The sequence below is a fragment of the Molossus molossus genome, unplaced genomic scaffold, assembly GCF_014108415.1.
Source record: "Molossus molossus isolate mMolMol1 unplaced genomic scaffold, mMolMol1.p scaffold_m16_p_12, whole genome shotgun sequence".
Classification (NCBI taxonomy): Eukaryota; Metazoa; Chordata; class Mammalia; order Chiroptera; family Molossidae; genus Molossus; species Molossus molossus.
The window spans coordinates 66,821,855-66,841,446 of NW_023425347.1; the positions used below are offsets into that span (position 1 = coordinate 66,821,855).

Consider the following 19,592-nt stretch of genomic DNA (forward strand, 5'->3'; position numbering starts at 1 on the left):
ACTTCACACTTTCAGGATCTTACACACTTGCCAAGGCAAGTAAATGCTTTATTGTAGTTCAGAAGATGATATTTTCCCAAGATAAAGTTGAACATATTCTAATCTCTCTTCCTCCAGCCAGGATGACATAAGTTGTCACACTTCATTGTACATAGTCTTTGACTATTCTTGACTCAAAGCCTGTCAATTTTTTGATAAGTTGAAACTTTAAAAAAATATATTTTTTATTTATTGATTTTAGAGAGAGAGGAAGGGAGAGTAAGAGAGAGAGAGAGAGAGAGAGAGAGAGATAGAAACATTGATGAGAGTGAGCATCAAGTGGCCCCCTCCTGCCTGACCCCCACTGGGGACTGGGCCCACATCCTGGGCATGCGCCCGGACTGAGAATGGAACAGGCGACCTATTGGTGCGTGGGTCGCTGCTCAACCAGTGAGCCACACCTGGCCAGGCTTGAAACTTTCTAATTGATCATTTCCTCACTTCTGAAAGTACTTCAAGTAGAGCCAGCTATTTAAAGTTGGACTCAAGTTTTCCTAATTTGTAAGATGTCTCTGGTTTAAAAAATAATAGAAAGGTTTTTATTTCTTATAACTAATGTGAGAATGCGCATCTTTTTCTTGGGGTCGATATTCTAACTTTTCTCAGCTTCCATGTTTCCCCTGTGCCTACCGTGGTAATCTGGTTACCTCCGTGTTACTGTGTCTAAGGATGCAGGTAGCAGGGGAATTGAGATTAAGTGTGACAGTGTGTAAACTGATTTTGACAGTGAGGTTGAGCGTAAAAGACTGTATATAAAGTTGTACTTTGGGAACACTTGGTTAGAGAAAACGTGCATTTATGAAACGCTGTTTGTTAGACGGGCTGTCAGAGTGCGCTGAGTTGGTTTGTGAGGCTTGATGTATCTGTGTGTGACTATGTAACCACGTAAAGCACAGAATCTGATCCCCGCCCCAGCCAGGGGGAGGCGGTACTGCGAGGCCTCTGCTTAATTTCAAACCAGAATAACCTGTTGCCGGACTCCCGCAATCGTACGTTGGCGTCCCCGCCAGCGGCGCGCGGTTGCCCACTCGGTAGTTGCGCGCCCAGCGCTTGACAGAAGGGCAGTCACGTGGCAGCCGCAAAGCAGCGCTTTGCGACCTCGATGACAGGCAAAATGTGCGACAGCCGTGGTGCTGGCCAACCAGGGGCGGAGGCGGCGGCCGGGAAGGAAGAGGAGGAGGCGGAGGAGGAGGCAGCCGTGGCGTTCGCCCGTCTGCTGGTTCGCTCGGTTTCCCCGCCCCCGCCGGTCTCGCCGCGGCTGAAGGGAGCTGGGTGCGTGCTGTCGCAACCTGACCTCATCCTGGCCGGCTACAGTAAGACCGGACCCGCATCCGGACGAACCTCCCTGTCGCGGTGTCTGCGGCGCGGGCTCCGCGGGGCGCAGGCGGGCGGCCCGGGCTCCTGAAGGTTACCGAGTGCATGAGCTCCTAGCCTCCCGCGCTGCCCCGCCCGCCAGCCCGCCGGCCCGCCCGCCGGCTCGTCCGCCCGCCCCTCGGCGCCCGGCGGCGGCGGCGGCGGCGGCGACGGCCGCAGGAGGCGCCGTCTCCCTCCCAGGTGCGCGCCTTGCTCCCGGAGCCGCGGAACTCGTCGGCCGCCATGGCGTCCAACATGGACCGGGAGATGATCTTGGCGGATTTTCAGGTGAAGTATTTGGCCCTGTCCCTCTATCATCTCTAACCTCGTGGGTTCCCGATGCCAGAAGGGTGGCCTCTTCCCAGTGTTTGAGCACTGCAGTGGTTTGGGGTTTTCTACGGTACGTGGCTGTGTGTGTGGGTGTGGGTGTGTATGTATGTGTGTTGAGCCATGGGGGAACGTGTAATTCATATGATGTGTTGGGTGTGTGTAAAATGTGTAATGTGCATCTAGCTTGAATGGGATTTGTAGGATGAAGGGGTGTTATGGTGTTATGTGGACTGTGTAGTGTTTCCTGTGTTATATGGAGAATATGTAGAATTGGTGAGTATTAAAAGTGGGGCTTTTAAGTATGGGGTGTTTTGGGTCAGGAGTTTGGGTTTCATGAGGAGAAGAGTGTTGTATGGAGTGTGGGTGTGGAGAGTGTAGTGTTGTGGGTGTGTTGTATTTATGAGAGTAAAAAAGAATAGTGAGGAGGAGGTGGTGAGGGTGCCAGAGCATCCTGGTGGGTTTCAAGAATAAATAAACATTTTAGACTTGGATGTCTTATTGGAATCTTTGGAGGGTAGGAAGATAAAGAGGAGGCAAATAGATATATTTACCACAGTATCTTTGCAGTGAATTCACAAGCTTAAATTACCAATTCATATTTGCACATTTCCCTTTCCTTAGTTGGTGTCCATTCTCCAGGATTAATTTAAAGGATATGCAAAGGTTATATCCCCTTACTGTAGTGACAGTGGCATATTATAGGGAGGCCTTTTGAAAGTAGAGCTGTATACATTATGTACCCAGTACCCAGTGGACACCACCTTTGCCTTTTGATGTTTGGTGAAAATGTTATAGTGAGATCTTTTTAACCATTTATTTTGGCATTAACTTAGAAGCGGTTGTTATATACAGGCAGACTTGCACCTCTTTCTTTAACACTGTCACCATTGCACATGACAGGCAAAATGTGCCACAGCCGTGGTGTTGTCATTGGCATTGTAGGTCGTATTTTTCCTTACTAAGATTTGTAGGGCTTTTCTTCTCATTTCTTTGATTTTTTTTTTTTTAACAACTTAATATTCTGATGGCCATTTCCACAATTGGCTCTGTTCATTACCTTCTGGAATCTGATATGTTAGGAATATGCACCTATTTGCATTTGATTATAATGTAACTTCCAAACTCAGACAGAAGTCTTCTGAAATTAAAAATTGACTTCAAGATCTTGGTGTTTTGTAGCCTGAGTTTTTTTTTTTTTTTTTTTGTTTTTACCTGTGTTAATCTTTTTTTTTATTCTCCAATTCAGTCATTTATCTAATGTGGAATGTGGTTGTTTGGAAAAGGATTTGATATTTCTAGGAGTAGTTTTATCCTATTATAAAATTGTTATATCCTGGTAGGAGTAGCTTTAGACAGCAACAAAAGGTGTGTTTACCTCATTAAAAGCTTTAAGGTAATGATAGCTTTGTTTTGATTTCACCAAACTTTTTGCTTCCTCTATTAATTTGTAACTGCTTGCTCTCTTCTTTTTTCTTTTATGTTTCTATTTTAAATTCTATTCTTTTCTTTTCTTTCTCTTTCCTTTTCCTCTTCTCTTCTCTTCTCTTCTCTTCTCTTCTCTTCTCTTCTCTTCTCTTCTCTTCTCTTCTCTTCTCTTCCTCCCTCCCTCCTCTCCCCTCCTTCCCTCCTTTCCTTTCTTCTTTCTTCTTTCTTCTTTCTTCTTTCTTCTTTCTTCTTTCTTCTTTCTTCTTTGGCTTGTTTGCTTGCTGTCTTCTTACTTGTGACAGTTATTGTGCTTATTGTTAACCTTATATTGGCCAAGGATAAGAAATTTTGGATTCTTGTACTTACAGGCAAATTATTTTCTGACAAGCATTTCGGACAAGCATTTTGATCACATTAATACATTCTAATTTTTTTTATCTTCAAACCAGTGGCAATGCTGTGAACAGTTATGTACAAAATGGAAAAAAGCTTATGCATCTGCATTGAACAGTTATTTGGTTAATGGTGATAGCTAATTTCATATTGTTAAATAGGTAAGAAAGCATTATTGTAGAATTAAAAGTTACTTAGGAAACTGCACACATCTCATGCACATTGGCCTTTTTTGTGTGTTTAGGAACCTTGTAGTCCTCTTACAAATGATTATTCCAGATAAACATGTTCTTGTGGACTTAGTTTTAAAATGGACTATTCTTTCTATTTAAAAAAAATTACACAAGAGGTCACTGGTTCGATTCCTTGTCAGAGCACATGCTGGGTTTTTGGCTCAATCCCCAGTGCGGGATGTGCTGGAGGCAGCCAATTGATGTTTCTCTCTCACTGATGTTTCTCTCTCTCTCTTTCTCTAAGTCTTTTAACATATCAAAAGTTATCAGAAACCAGGTACAGTAATTTATGTTAAAGATTGCAGCTCAAGACTTGGAATGTGGATACTTGAGTGGTACTGGTTTCTTCTATAACTGGACAGATCCGTTTCCCTACTCAAAAATGAACATAGTAAAATTATATTGTATTTACTTTATATGATTATGAAAATTAAAAATAGTTGAGAGCTCAGTTTTGCCTTTGTAGATAGGGACATGATTTTTATTTTATTAAAAAAATTTTTTTTTCCTTTATTGATTTTTAGAGAGAGAGGAAGGGAGAGGGAGAGATAGAAACATCGATGAGAGAGAACATTGAATGGCTGCCTCCTGCATGCCCCCCACTGGGGATCGGGCCCACAACCTGGGCTTGTCCTGACTGAGAATTGAACCGGAGACTTCTTGGTGCATGGGTTGACGCTCAACCACTGAGCCACACCAGCTGGATGGGACATGGTTTTTAAATGTGATTAGATTTTTAAAATAAATAAGTTTTAGATTTTAATTATTGCTGGATAATAGGTTCTCATAAATTTAATGTTCAAATATAGAAAGCTTTTTTTTTTTTAATCCTCACCCAAGGACATTTTTCCATTTTTTGTTTAGGTAGAGGGGGAGGAAGGGTGAGGAAGAGAGAGAGAGAGAGAGAGAGAGAGAGAGAGAAACATCGACGTGAAAGGGACACATCGAATGGCTGCCTCCCACACGACCCAAACAGGGCCAGGGACAAACTGTAACTGAGGTACTGCCCTCAGTGGGAAGCAAACCTGGGTCTCTCTGGACCACAGGCCGACGCTCTAACCGCTGAGCCAAACAGGCCAGGGCGAAACAAACTTTTGATACTGTATTTTGTTTACTTACTGATGTGAAAATAGTTACCCAAACAGATTCACAGTTGATATTAAATCATTTGAGTAATATTAGTTACTTCTTACTTTGGGTCTGGGTGAACTAAAAGTGAGTCCCCCCCTTAATTATTCAATTAATGTCATGCTAATTTCTTTTTCCTCTACGATAATAATTTTTTTCTTTCTGGTGGTGGTAGTGGGTGGGGGTGGGTGGTGGTCTAAGATAATATATATATATTTTTTTATCCTCACCCGAGGACATTCTTCCAATTCTTTGTTCAGATAGAGTGGGAGGGAGAAAGAGGAACAGAGAGAGAGAGAGAGAGAGAGAGAGAGAGAGAGAGAGAGAGAGAGAAACATCGATGTGAAAGGAACACATCGAGTGGCTGCCACCCGCACAACCGACCAGGGCCGGGGACAAACTGCAACCGAGGTACATGCCCTCAGCGGGAACCGAACCCGGGTCTCTCAGGACCGCAGGCCGATGCTCTAGCTGCTGAGCCAAACCGGCCAGGGCAAAGATAATATTTTTATAACAGTTTTTCTGTGTGAACAAAAAGAGTGTTATAGCCCTTTGGATTAGTCTCACATATTAGTCTTATATATTTTTTTATTTATGTTACTCTATTAGTGATAATATAAAGACAGAGATTATAACACTACTGAAGTAAAGAAAAAAAAGAGCAACTCTTAGTAGTATTTTCTTTCAGACATTTTAAGGAACAAAACCTTATTTGCCTTGCTAAAAAGTATTCTTTTTGAACCTAGTTCCAGTGGTCACATATTAGCAATCCCTTTATTTTTCTAATTTGGCATTGATTTTTATGTTACTTTCAGTTATGTTTTCTGGTCAACACAATTGTGCCTTTGTTTTCTCCTTCTGATCTTTCCAGCTAGTAATACCCTTGCTGCCTAAATTGCTTTATACATTTTAATATATTAGATTATCACCATGGGACTTTTTAAAGTTTTCATGTGCCTATCAACTTCTCTTTGAAACATGGACTCTTCCATGACACTACTGGTAATTCACTTGTAAATAGTTTCTTCCCCTTCATAACATTTTTTTTTCTTCTAAATGAGGCTGTGAATCCCTCTTTTTCTTCTTTTTGTTTTACACGAAGAGATAATCTTCTAATTTAGAGGATGCCAGACTATTTGAATAGAAATAGTATTGATCCAAACGACTAGGTTATCTTTTGTGATGTTATGGATTGGAAACCAAACTAAGTATTCATGCAACATCATATATATTTCCTAGGAAGTTACCTTGTGCAGGAGATTGAGTACTATGGCTGAAAGTAGTCTTATTACCTTGCTTTCTTTCCTTTCTTCACTATCCTCTGCTCTTTATTTATTAGAGGGACAAATCATGTTTTATTTATTCATTTGTTTAGTTAATCCTCACCCAAGGATATTTTTTTCCCATTGATTTTTAGAGAGAGTGGAATGGGGGAGAGGGGAGAGAGACAGAGAGAGAGAGAGAGAGAGTGAGCCCTGGCCGGTTTGGCTCAGCGGTTAGAGCGTCGGCCGGCGGTCCAGAGAGACCCAGGTTCGGTTCCCGCTAAGGGCATGTACCTCGGTTGCAGTTTGTCCCCGGCCCTGGTTGGTCGTGCGGGTGGCGGCCACTCGATGTGTCCCTTTCACATCAATGTTTCTCTCTCTCTCTCTTCCTCTCTCTCCCTATCACTCTATCTGAACAAAAAAAAAAAAAAAAAAAGAAAAAATGTCCTCGGGTGAGAGAGAGAAACATCGATGTGAAGAGAGACACATTGATTGGTCGCCTCCTGCATGCACCCTGACTAGGGGCAGGGGATCACACCTGTAACCCAGGTACGTGTTCTTGACTGGGAATTGAACCTGAGACCCTTGGTGTAAGGGTCTCTCACCTCTGTGGATCTAACCACTTAGCAACACTGACTATGGCCAAATCATGTTGTTTTTTTGTTTGGGTTGTTGGTCATTGGGAAAGTAAGGTTTTGGCATGTAGAATAAAATGTAGTAGTTAGTGGTTAAGAGCACGGACCTTGAGGTCAGTTTACTTGGCTTTAGATCACAACTTGCCACTCATTTTGTCATCTTTAAACAATCACTTCACACTTCTTTGCCTCAGTTTCATATGAAAAATGAGTTAATTCATGTAAAGTAATTAGAACAGTGTTCGACATACAAAGTATTCAGTACATTTTAGCTGTTATTTTCATTTTTGACAATTTTAAGGTATATATTTTTTCTCTGCAGGGGACTTCAGAGATCATCTATTTCTAGCTTCTCATTTGTCTTTTTTGTGGAAGTTGAGACTCAGATAAAGGAAATGACTTGTCCCAGGTCATGGGTTAGTTTGAAACAAAGATTTTTTTTTTTTCCAGGTATACATAAAAGTGTTTCTTTTCTAGCTTAATTTGTCAGATAGCTTGGAGTTTTAGAAGAAAACAAGACCCACCATTCAGAAATTTCTCCAAATGATAAAACTTACATAAGCCCTGACTAGGTAGCTCAGTTGGTTAGAGCGTCATCCCAATACGCCAAGGTTCTGGGTTCTGTCCCTGGTCAGGGCACACACAAGAATCAATCAATGAGTGCATAAATAAATAGAACAACAAATTGATCTCTCTATCTCAAAAAAGAAAAATCAATTAAAAAAGATTTTAAAACTTACATATAAAATAAATCAACAGTGCCAGGCATATAGCAGACATGCTTTAAGGAAAGAAGGGAGAAAAAGAGGGAAGGAGAGAGGGACAGACAGAGGGACATACAGAAGAAGGAAGGGAAGGGCTGGGACTTTGGTTATTCATAGTCTACTATTCATTCTAGTCTAGTGCCATGGTTCTAAGCTCACAGGTCGTTAAGAGTCTTCAGATTTTTTGAGCATGGTTGGGTTGATGCCTTTTATTTGCCAAACTGGTTTTATGACCAGGGATCAGGAAATTATAACTGTATGAGCTGGCTGCCTGTTTTTGTAAAAGGTTTTTGAAACATAGTCACACTCATTTACCTATTGTCTATGACTGCTTTCTCACTGTAGTGACCCAGGTGAGTAGTTGAGACTGAGACTATGGCCCACGTGCCTGAAATATTTACTGTCTGGGCCTTTAAAATAAAGTTACCACCCACCCACACTCCTGATGAAATCAGTACTTTTTATAGTTATTTTTTTATTTTATATTTTTATCCTCACCCGAGGACATTTTTCCATTTTTTGTTTAGGTACAGTGGGAGGGAGAGAGAGGGAGGGAGGGAGGGAGAGGGAGGGAGGGAGGGAGAGGGAGGGAGGGAGAGAGAGAGAGAGAGAGAGAAAGAGAGAAAGAGAAACATCAACGTGAAAGCTGCCACCCGCACAACCAACCAGGGCCTGGGACAAACTGAAACCGAGGTATGCGCCCTTAGAGGGAACCGAACCTGGGTCTCTCGAGACCACAGGCCGATGCTCCAACCGCTGAGCCGAACCGGCCAGGGCTCTAGTTATTTTTTGTTTTGTTAATCCTCACCCAAGGATATTTTTTCCATTGGTTTTTTTGTTTTTTTAGAGAATAGAAGGGAGGAAGGGAGGGAGGGAGAAAGAAACATCGATGTGAGAGAGAGACATTGATTGGTTGCCTCTTGCATGCGCCCTGTCTGGCCCAGGGATCGAACTTGCAACCCAGGTACGTGCCCTTGACTGGGAATCGAATCCATGACCCTTCAGTGTGCTGACCGACACTCTAACCACTGAACCACACTGGCCAGGGCTCTTTCTAGGTTTTAGTAACTGCAGAGTACTAGAACATTTGGATGCCTCACAGGTTATTATATGGTTGTATAGAATACCATAAACATTATATGGTTACACCTCCATAGGAGGCAGTTGTTAGAACATTGCATTTAGGCAGATGGGAGCTTTAGTTTTTTTCCAGTTTTATGCTTTACTTTTTGTTTTGGCTGTGGTTCTCTGAGAAAGTCATTTATCCTTTCTGGGTTTCATTTATTCAGTCTACAAAATTGAGGTCTGTCTAGAGCCATATCTACCCCAAAACATAAGACTGGACTAGATCAGGTGTTTAAATAGAGTCTGGACAGTCACTTGGCAGCAGTGGGGTTGAGGGCATTAATTTATAATTTAGGCGATTGATGTAGATTAGGGGTTAGCAAACTACATTCTGAGAGCCAAACCCACCACCCGTTTTTGTCAATAAAGTCTTATTGGAAGACAGTTATGCATATTCATTTACATATTGTCTTGTTTGCATACTGTCTTTTGCCTTCAATAGCAGAATGTAGTAGTTGATTGTATGGCCTTCAAAGCTTAAAATATTTACTCTGCTCCTAACAGGAAAGTTTTCTGATCCCTGATTGAGATCAGTGGTTTTTAACTGTGGGTGATACCTGTTCCACAGGAGATATTTAGTCACTGTCCAGAGACATTTTTGACCATTACAACTGGGCGGTGCTACTGGCATGTAGTCAGTAGAGGCCAGGGATGCTGCTAAACATTCTATAATGCACAAGACATTCTGCCAAACGAAGAATTATCTGCTGCCAAATGTCAGTAGTGCTGAAAAACCTAGATCTAAATCTGTGGTTCTCAAACTTTAGCTTTTATAAGAATAACCTGGACTTTAGTTAAACTGCTGGTTGCTGGATCCCCACCTCAGAGTTTCTGATTCAGTGGATCTTGGGTAGAGCCTGCAAATTTGTATTTCTTACAGCACTCAAATTATGCTGATGCTGTTGATCCAACTACACCTGAGGTAACAACTGATCACGATGAATTTTGAAGTTGTATGCATTCCAATGATTCCTTGATTTTGTGATCTTAAGTACTGTTTTATTTTTATGACATGGGAAAATTAAATATTTCAGTATATGCTTGATGCTGACAATGGAATATGCTGTTTCATAACTCCATGTCTTTGAACCTCCCTTTTTTTATGTCCCTTTGGAAAACTTCTATTTATCTTTCAAAATCCATCTCCTACCTTTTCCTTATAACATCTGTCCTCAGTAGGGTTAATCATTCATTTTTTTCTTGCATATCTTGTGCAGTTGCTCTTCTTTTGAGTCTTCTGTCAGATTGTCCACAATAAGTTTACATGTTTCTTTCCTCTACGATCAGCTGTTTGAGTGAACAACTGTCTGGGTCTTAACCATCTGTCCCTACAGTACCTAGTAAAAGGTACTCAGTGAATATTTTTTGAAGGAATATTATGAATATTGGTTGGTATGGTACAGTTAAATACAGTACAGTTGTAAATTTTATGTATTTTTATGCATCTACCCTTTGCTGACATGATTTTGAATAATAAAATCTGTTATTGAGGGAATAAAAATTGGACTGTTTTATCGAATTTAGGGTTATGACTTTGAAGTGACCCATTACTAGGAGGAGTCTGGCAGAGATAACAGAATAATTGCACCTGCTTTTTATATTGATTTGTGTTTATAGGGGAATAATAAGATATAAAGGATGAGAGATCAAGTTGTGATAAAGAAAAGTTTGCAGGTTATGTGCAACTTAATGGCTTTACAGTTAGGTTTCAGTCACCTATTTTATTTTGTTGTTTTCCCTCTCTGTAATTCACCCTGGTTCCCTGGATTCTTTAATGATTGATATGTAACAGAATGATAATGAGAGGAAAGCTTTGTCTCTTGTGCCCTTTAGGCTCTCCACTCTTCTTTATTCTAAGGGAAAAATTAGAGTTGTATTCTTTGGCATCTAATTAAAGTTAGGTGGAGACACAATTGAGCATTCTAATTTTGGATTTAATGGGGGAGGAATAATAACATTAGAATGTAGCTTTTTATTTTTAAATGTGGCCCAGCGCTGGCCAGTTCTGCTCAGCGGTTAGTGCGTCAACCTGTGGACCAAAGAGTCACGGGTTCGGTTCTGGTCAAGGGCACATACCTTGGTTGCGGTTTGGTTTCCAGCTCTGGTTGGGGTTGTGTAGGAGGCAACCAATCGATGTATCTCTCTCACATCAATGTTTCTCTTTCTCTGTCTCTCCGTCCCACTCTGCCTGAAAATAAATGGAAAAATACCTCGGGTGAGGATTTAAAAAAAAAGTGCCCCAGGCATGAAACTGCTCTGGCCACCAACATGGGCATCAAGCTAGGATGAACTAAGAACTGTATGTCTGCTTCTCCTCTGACTGATATAAGAGTAACACCACCAATCAGGTGTCTCTTTGCTTATTGCCTGGTGGCAGCAACAAGCTTTTGATCACTTTCTATGTGCCAGCTACCATGCTAGGCTCTTAACATCTAAATTCTATAGGACCCTGTGTTGGGATCCAGTGATACAGTTCTCCATGACTTCTGTATGTCTTGTGAGCAGAGACACTGACAGCTTTTGTTTCTGACTGTGTTTTCAAGGAGGTTTGTGTAGTGAGCAGCCTTGGAAGATAGAGATAGTGTCTTCCTCGGGAGCAAAGAGCAGGCATGCATAGTATCCATTTTTTTTAAAGAGTTTAAAGTGAAAATGAGTTTATTAGTGAAGCAGTTGGTCAGAGAGAAGGCTGCTCTGCAGGCAGAGCATCCCATAATATCCATTTAAAAAGATTTGGGTTCTCTAGGCTCTGGGTTCCTTCTTCTGTAATGCAGTCCATTGCATGTGCAGGTGTCAGTTGGCCTACTTTGTGTTGCCCTGTGGGAAATAGGACTGGGGAACTGCATAAGAAAATGCTGATATTCTAACTACAGATATTGCCATGTGTCATAAAGTTCATTTTTTCTTCTTTTTTTAATCCTCACCCAAGGATATTTTTTTCTGTTTCTCTTTAGTCAGAGGGAGGGGGAGAGGGAAAGAAAGGGAGAGAGAGAGAAACATCCGCGTGAGAACGACACATTGACTGCCTCCCACATGACCCTGACCAGGGCCAGGGCCGAACCACAACTGAGGTACATGCCCTTGGCCGGAATTGAACCCACGACTCATTGGTCCGTAGGCCAATGCTCTACTGCTGAGCCAAACCGGCCAGGACTAAAGTTCATTTTTTCCAACCTAGTAGTCTAGGTCTTTTGCCAGCACCCATGAAACTGGCAGGCTAACTTGTTAGCTTGCAAGTATGGTAAAATTTCAGATTTTTCACTGCTCTTAATAGTTTTGGCAACAAGGACGGAATGTTGGCAGACGCATGACCTTTTAAAAGGAAGGGTGAGGGTCTATGGGCTGGTTAGTAGAATTTGGGGCAAGTCCATAGAAATTGGTAGCATACATGGTGACCAAATTGTTAAGAGGCTCTCTACTTTATTGCCTGTTAATGAGGAAAAACTAGGGAGATGGTTGTAGACTGAGTACCAAGAAGTAGTTTGAAAGACAGCTGCCCGAACGTTCCTTGGGCTGATGCTAACTCTCAACAACTCTCAAATATTCTGTCTGGTAGGGGGTATTTTTTTCACTAATCAATGGCCAGGCTCAGGTTCAGACTCCACCCATTGTGACAACTACAGTTGGCCCTCGTTTATCGCGGTTAATCAGTTCCAGACTCTACATGATACATGAATTTCCGCGAAGTAGGGTTCTTTGTACACAGTCGTTCCTCGCCACTTCACGCTTCGACTTTCGTGGCTTCATTCTGTTGCGGTCGCTCTCTGGAGCAAAGAGCAGGCATGCATAGTGTCCATTTTTTTAAGAGTTTAAAAAATGGTCGTGATAGAGTGAAGCCGCGAAAGTTGAAGCGTGAAGTGGCGAGGGACGACTGTAGTATTAATATTTGTCCTGCCAGGGCAGAAGGTTCTGCCTCTGTTCAGACAACACTTACAGACTTACATTTGAAAGGAGGCACATTTGTAGCCTCTGTGGGCAGAAAGTAAAGTTGTTAGAACTTTCACTGAGATAGATGTGTTATGGCCAGCCTCTCCTTTAGAGGAATCTTTATTCCTCACTTCACTGTTTGAAGCAAAGCCACTTACTCATTGGGGTCCTCAATTCACAGAAGTTTACCTAAACCTGGGTCTGGTGCACCAGTGGTTCAGTCATGCTGAAACTGATCGTCTCTTCGTCTTCTGGGGCTGTTTTAGCCTCTGCACCAGCTATGCAGACAGATAATGGATGTAGTTGCTCTGTTCAGTGGACAAAAGTCAAGGCTGTTCTTATAGCTCTGGCCAGAACTCTCCTTTATGAAACTTGTATTTCTGCTGACCCTTGTACTGTTGCCAATGGCCTATCTATTTGGTCTGCTGCTTGGAAACTATAGACTGGAAGATTAAAGACAGCTCTCTTTGAAGCTGTGAACTGTGGAAACAAATTTTAGTTGCTGATCAAACTGTCTGGATCACTCCTGTAGGTGCCCACAGTAAGGGCCTGTTCTCCCATGAAGCCCACTGGAATCAGGTTTCTGATTGAGCCTGCATTGCCCAGAGCCTCATTATTTATTTATTTATTTCCATTTTTTGTTCAGATAGAGTGGGAGGGAGAGAGGATGAGAGAGAGAGAAACTTCGATGTGAAAGGGACACATCGAGTGGCTGTCACCTGCATGACCAACTAGGGCTGGGGACAAACTGCAACTGAGGTACGCTCCCTTAGTGGGAACCGAACCCGGGTCTCTCTGGACAGCAGGCTGACACTCTAATTGCTGAGCCAAACCGGCCAGGGCCAGAGCCATCATTATTGACTGGATCTATCATTTTATTAAAAGTGACAGCACATCAACTATCATAAACTGAGTGCAAAGTAAAGGATTTTACGTTCCTGATGCAGATGGTACTATTGCATGCCAGACTTGTGACTCCTGCCAAAAGTTGACCTGTTTGTCACATAATGAGAGAAGCTACCTTTTATGGGATTTGGTCCCTGCCTGCTGTTAGCAAATTGAATATGTTGGACCTCTGACCTCCCTCTCAGAGTTATTACTCTGCCTTACTTCTGTTGACACTTTTTCTGGTTATGGTGTTGCTGTTCTAGTCCAGTTAGGTGACTGGCCACACCATTGTGGCCCTTGAAACTAATCTATGTTATACTTTCAGGTTTTTTTGACCATTTTTTATTCTGATGATGGTGCACTTTTTAGTGCAAAAGCCACTCTGCAGTGAGCAGATATTCAGAATATTTGAGGGACCTTCCATGCTCCTACCATCCACAGGCATCTGGATGAATGTTGAATGTTGGCACAGCTTCCTTTTTAAAAAAAATATTTTTCTTTATTGATTTTTAGAGAGGAAAGGAGAGGGAGAGAGAGATAGAGACATTGATGAGAGAGAACATCAGTTGGCTGCCTCCTGCATGCCCTCTACTGGGCAGGTGTCCTGACTGGGACTCGAACTGGCAACCCCTTGGTGCATGGGTTGACGCTCAACCATTGAGTCACACTGGCGGGGCTGACACAGCTTCCTCTTTAGTAAGTCAGTTTGATCACTGACTGTAGCCATCCCCAGAAAGGGATAATCTCATCTTGGTCACTTCCTGGGTAATGATCAGGACAGAAGGGGTAAGAGGCTATATAGCCTTAGTTTGAAAATTCAGGATTCCATCCTGACCATTTCTGGGTATGATGCTTTTCTCCCCCTCTTCTAGCAGCAACTCAAGGCCAACCTATTGGTACACCTTCTATGTGACAGCTCTCCAAAAGGTGTCCTAGGGCATTCAAACTCAATTCTGGTTCAGCCACCTGGATTCTCTTGTTGGGTTGACATGGTCGTAGATCATAAGGATAATGATTACTTGGTTGAGTACACTGCTTGCTGAGTCCCCCTGCAGTGGCCCTTGTGGGTCAGTGGGGACCATAAATAGATTTCTGTAGGTTCTATAAAATTCCCTTGACCCTTTTATACCTGACATTTCCCAATGAAGGGCCTGACTGTGATTAGATGATTGGGAAAAAGATGAAGTTATAGCTACTGGAAGGGGACATAATGATTTTGTGGAGGGAAAATAATCTTAGAACCTTAGAACCCAGAAAGTTTGGGGAAGGGAAAGACATTAATGTTCTTTGTCTTTAAGAACCACACTTGAAGCCTAGTCATTATGTACCATCTAATCTGTGATAGCCATTGTTATTATTCCCATTTTGAAGATGAAAAAGTAGATGTGTGAAGAGGTTAAGTAATTATTTTATAGACAGGTAGTCGTAACAAGGCTGGGTTTGTCACTCAAGTCTGTTATACTCCAAAGTCAAGTCTATGATCTTATATATCCACATTTCTCAAATGGGTATGCTAGGGAATACGCAGATCTACCCAATAAATAGGCACATCTTCTTGTACCAATTTAAAACTTAAAAAGAATTATGTGATTTAAAATAATTAAAACAACTATCATGAAGTAAATCTAAATTTTGCATGAATTTTTAAATAGAAAGTGAAATTTCAAAGACATTATAGGGATGTATGTGGCTTACTTTTCTTTGGTTCATTCCTCCTTTCTTCTCATGGGGGAACATGTAAGTACCGCACTTGACAACATTGGCTTTTAAAAAACAAATCAAAATTGCGTCCAGGTTTTTTTGATTCCTTCATTCTGTTGTAGGTTTGTGAAACACAAAATGAAAGACTAATAAAGTTTTTCTGGTGTCTTTGGATTTACCAAGGCTAATAGAGGGATCAAAAGAAGAAAAAACTAGTATTCACTGATTTATGAAGCTGTATGTGGCAATGATTGCTATTGGGATTATTTAGTAATTCAGCAAGAGATTATTTTATCACTGGTATTTTTTTTATTTCATTTTTATATTTATCAGCATCAATAAAATACTTTGTTATTATAAATACATATTTATACTAAGTAATTTTGTCTCATTTCTTTGGGAATAATGTCAGTTTTGGGTGTATTACTAAGGTCCCAGTAGTGGGACTTGAAACAAAAGTAATGGTGTTGTGGCAAAATAATAGAATTGATTCCACCTATGGCAAGCTGGCCCCAAGGATATTATTTCCATTGATTTTTTTTTTTTTTGTAATCCTCACCCGAGGACATTTTTGCATTTATCTTCAGATAGAGAGGGAGGAAGAGAGAGAAACATCTATGTGAGAGAGACACATTGAGTGGTTGCCACCCACATAACCCCAACACAGGGCCGGGACGAACTGCAACTGAGGTACGTACCCTTAGCAGGAACCAAACCCAGGACTCTCTGGTCCTCGGGCTGACACTCTAACTGCTGAGCCAAACCGGCCAGGGCTCCATTGATTTTTTTAAAAGAGAGAGTGGAAGGGAGGGAGGAAAGGAGAGGGAGGGAGGGAGAGAGAGAGAGAGAGAGAGAGAGAGAGAGAGAAAGAAAGAAGTGAAAGACACATTGATTGGTTGCTTCCTGCACACTCCCAGCCTGGGCCCAGGATTGAACCTGCCCTTGCCCTGGAATAGAACCTCCCACCTTTCAGTGCCTAGGACCCACCCTCTAACTGAACCTGACTGGCCAGGGCTGGCTCCAAGTTTTGAAACATACAGATTTTGTTTTAAAATACATTGCATTTTAGAAGAAAACATTACTTAATGATTACCTTGGAATAATATAATAAATAATATGCCAAAGCTGACTGAATTTTTAATGAAATTAAAAATTTGTGGCTTTATATTGTGATAATGTATTGTCTTATGTTTTTAAAAATGGAGTCATTATCTTTTAGAGAGATATACTGAAATATTCATGGATGAAATGATATGATGTCTGAAATTTACTTCAGAACAATCTGGGAGGGGTTTGGGATGAGGTTTATGGGAAGTGGAACAAGATTGGCTATAATTTAGTAATTGTTAAAAGGGATATTATGTTCATCGTTGTTCATTTTAATGTGTTTTTTTTTCTTAAATTTACTTTCTTTTTCTTTTTTCCCTCCTATCTTTCTTTTGTTCATTTTACTCTTATCTCTAATCTTGTATATGCTTGAAAATTTTCATAGTAAGAAGTAGAAAAGATGTTTTGCCAAAACAAAAATGACAGGGGAGATAGTAACCTTTAGTATAATATCTTCATGTTCTAATGGACTTTAGGGTTAGTGGAGTGATGATAAGACGATGATAAGACTATTGCAGGGAAGTAATAACAGCAATTATAGTAATATTATGTAATCATAGCATTGTACCAAAATAGTTGGTAATTTTTTGTCTATATTTATTGTCACTGGAAAATTTAAAGTAGTTTACTAGTTAAATTTTAGTATTTGTAAAAAGCTGTAGCTATAGTGTTAGAATAAAGGTTTTTTTCTAAAATTTATCAATTTTCTAACCCAGATAATAAATAGGTAGAAATTTGTAAAGAATCAACTTCATGAGCTAAATTTGAATAACTGAACAAGTATTATTTTGGCAAAGAGGTATTGATAGCTTATTTTTTTAAAACCAATATTGCAACAAAATCAGAAACCTTTTTAAAAAGGTACAAAAGATGTATTAAGCAAAAAGAAAGTCTAATTAGATGGTATGTCATTTTCTGTAGTATTGTTGTAATCTGTTTTTGCAATGACTTTTTTACTCTTATTCTGCCTTTATTGTCTCAATAGAACAGCATGTGATGATAAGAACAGAGAAATACTCATTAAGTTATTAGTCTTTCCACCTAAATGTGCATGGAGAGCATGTAAAGTTAAAATGAGAATTTATACCAAAGTGAAGTATGTTTTTATTGTTAAGATTAAAGAATTCGTTAAATCATCAGTCCTACCTAAAATTCAGGAGTAACTTAATTTTCTACGATAGAAATATTACTATGCAAAGAAACGGCCATATTGTCTCCTGGCAGGTCTACTAGAGGATTTTAATTTCTTATGTGTGTCCTGGCCAGGTGATTTCAGTTGTTTGGAGCATCATCCTGTATACCAGAAGGTTGTGGATTGGATTCCTGGTCAGGATACATATGTAGGTGGTGGGTTTGATCCTTGTCAGGGTGCGTATGGGAGGCAACCAATTGATGTTTCTCTCTGACATCAATGTTTCTCTCTCTCTCTTCCCCCCTTTCCCCTCTCTCTAAAAATTAATAAAAACATGTCCTTGGGTAAGGATAAAAAGAAAAGAAATCTGTGCATCTATGCTGTGTGTGTGTGTGTGTGTGTGTGTGTGTTTGTGTGGTGTGGTGTGGTGTGGTATGATTATATCAGAGCCTTGGCATTTCCAAGGGATGGATCCTGAAGGTATCCTGACTTAACATGGATGCAGAATCATCTGTTGATGAAAGGGCAGTGGTGAACTCAGTTCCATATGCAGTCCTGAGTTTTTAGTAGACCTTCATGAAAATAACTGCAAGGAACTCCCTGCTCGCCAGGGTACATCCCACAGTTACATCTGTTTGTTACCTATGGGGAAAGTATGACACTGTAGAATCATAGATCTAGGTTGCTTTTCCATCATTGCTTCAGTAATCGCAGATAGGATGCTCTGAGCTTGCCCAGCAAGGCGTTTAGTCAGAAATACCTCTCTTCTGGTTGATATTGTGGTCCGATAAGTGCAAAAAAAGAGATGGGAATATCAGGGAGCTTTGGTGGTATTAATAATAATGTTTGATAAACTAACAGTCTTTAATTCTTACTACTTATATCTGTTTGTATGTACTGAGACTATACTAGACTTTCGTTTTTTCAGAAGATAATTGAATGACTTCACATGTATTGTGATGTGAAGGTGTGAGGAATACAGAGAAATGTATTATCTGACACAGTCTTTATTCATATTTTCACTTACTTGACAAAAATTTATTGAATACCTGCTCTGTGACAGGCATTATGCTAGGTAATTGGGAGATTACTACTTCATAAGGCAGCTAATATAGCTAATAAAAGCTTACCTCTTTATAACTTATTGATTTACTGTAGACCTATATAGAATTTTGTTTACACTACATGAAGGCAACTATGTTACTATGAACTCTTACTTAACCCCAGTTCTTTCTACCACTTTTATCACTTGCTTGCTTTCCTCTGGATATATTTACTTTTTTTTTCCTACTTATTATCAGAGAGAGTGGGAGGGAGGGAGGAAGGGAGAGAGAGACAAAGAGAAACAACATGGTAGAGCCACATCCACTGGTTGCCTCCCGCACGATCCAACCAGGGTGGGTGACGGATGCAACTGAGGTACGTGCTCTTGCAAGTGCCCTTGACTGGAATCGAATCCACGACTCATTGGTCCGAAAGCCGATGCTCTAACCGCTGAGCAAAACCACCAGGGCTGTATTTACTTCTTTTAAAAATATTTACATTTTTAAAATAATATTTTTTATTGATTTTAGAGAGAGAGGAAAGGAGAGGGAGATGGAAGGCAGAGAGGCGGAGGGAGGGAAAGAGGGACACACTCATAGTTGTGAGAAACATTGATCAATTGTCTCCCACTTGCACCCCAAACAAGGACCGAACCTACAAGCTGGGCATGTGCCCTGACTGGAAACCGAACTGTTGAGCACACTGGCCAGGGCTGGATGCCTTTACTTCTTCATTTTTGTTTTTTTTCTATTCCTCACCCGAGGATATTTTCTTTTCCCACCTATTATCAGACAGAGTGGGAGAGAGGGAGGGAGGGAGAGAGAGAGACAGAGAGAAACATTGACGTAATAGAGCCTCATCTACTGGTTGCCTCCCACATGACTTGACCAGGGCCGGGGAGTAACGCAGCTGAAGTATGTGCCCTTCACAAGAATTGAACCCATGACTCATTGGTCCGCAGTCAGGCGCTCTAACCACCGAGAAAACCTACCAGGGTGCCTTTACTTCTTAGTGGTGCACTACAAAGGAGAAGCTGGGTAGTAAATACAGTATTTCAAAAAGAGGTTTGGAGTAGGGTAGAACTGCCTTTCTGCCAATTTTGCACATTC

General features: G+C 41.0%; 1 protein-coding gene and 1 pseudogene across 1 annotated transcript in view; one reads left to right on the forward strand and one right to left on the reverse strand.

Moving 5' to 3' along the window:
* Positions 1 to 1,181: 1,181 nt before the first annotated feature.
* Positions 1,182 to 19,592, forward strand: part of FAF1 (Fas associated factor 1) — a 447,925-nt gene continuing 429,514 nt past the window's right edge. The window contains exon 1 of the mRNA XM_036255377.1: positions 1,182 to 1,680. Within this exon, the coding sequence (XP_036111270.1) occupies positions 1,636 to 1,680 (45 nt within the window). The 5' untranslated portion in view covers positions 1,182 to 1,635. The remainder of the gene's footprint in view (positions 1,681 to 19,592) is intronic.
* LOC118627423 lies at positions 10,918 to 11,063 on the reverse strand (annotated as a pseudogene).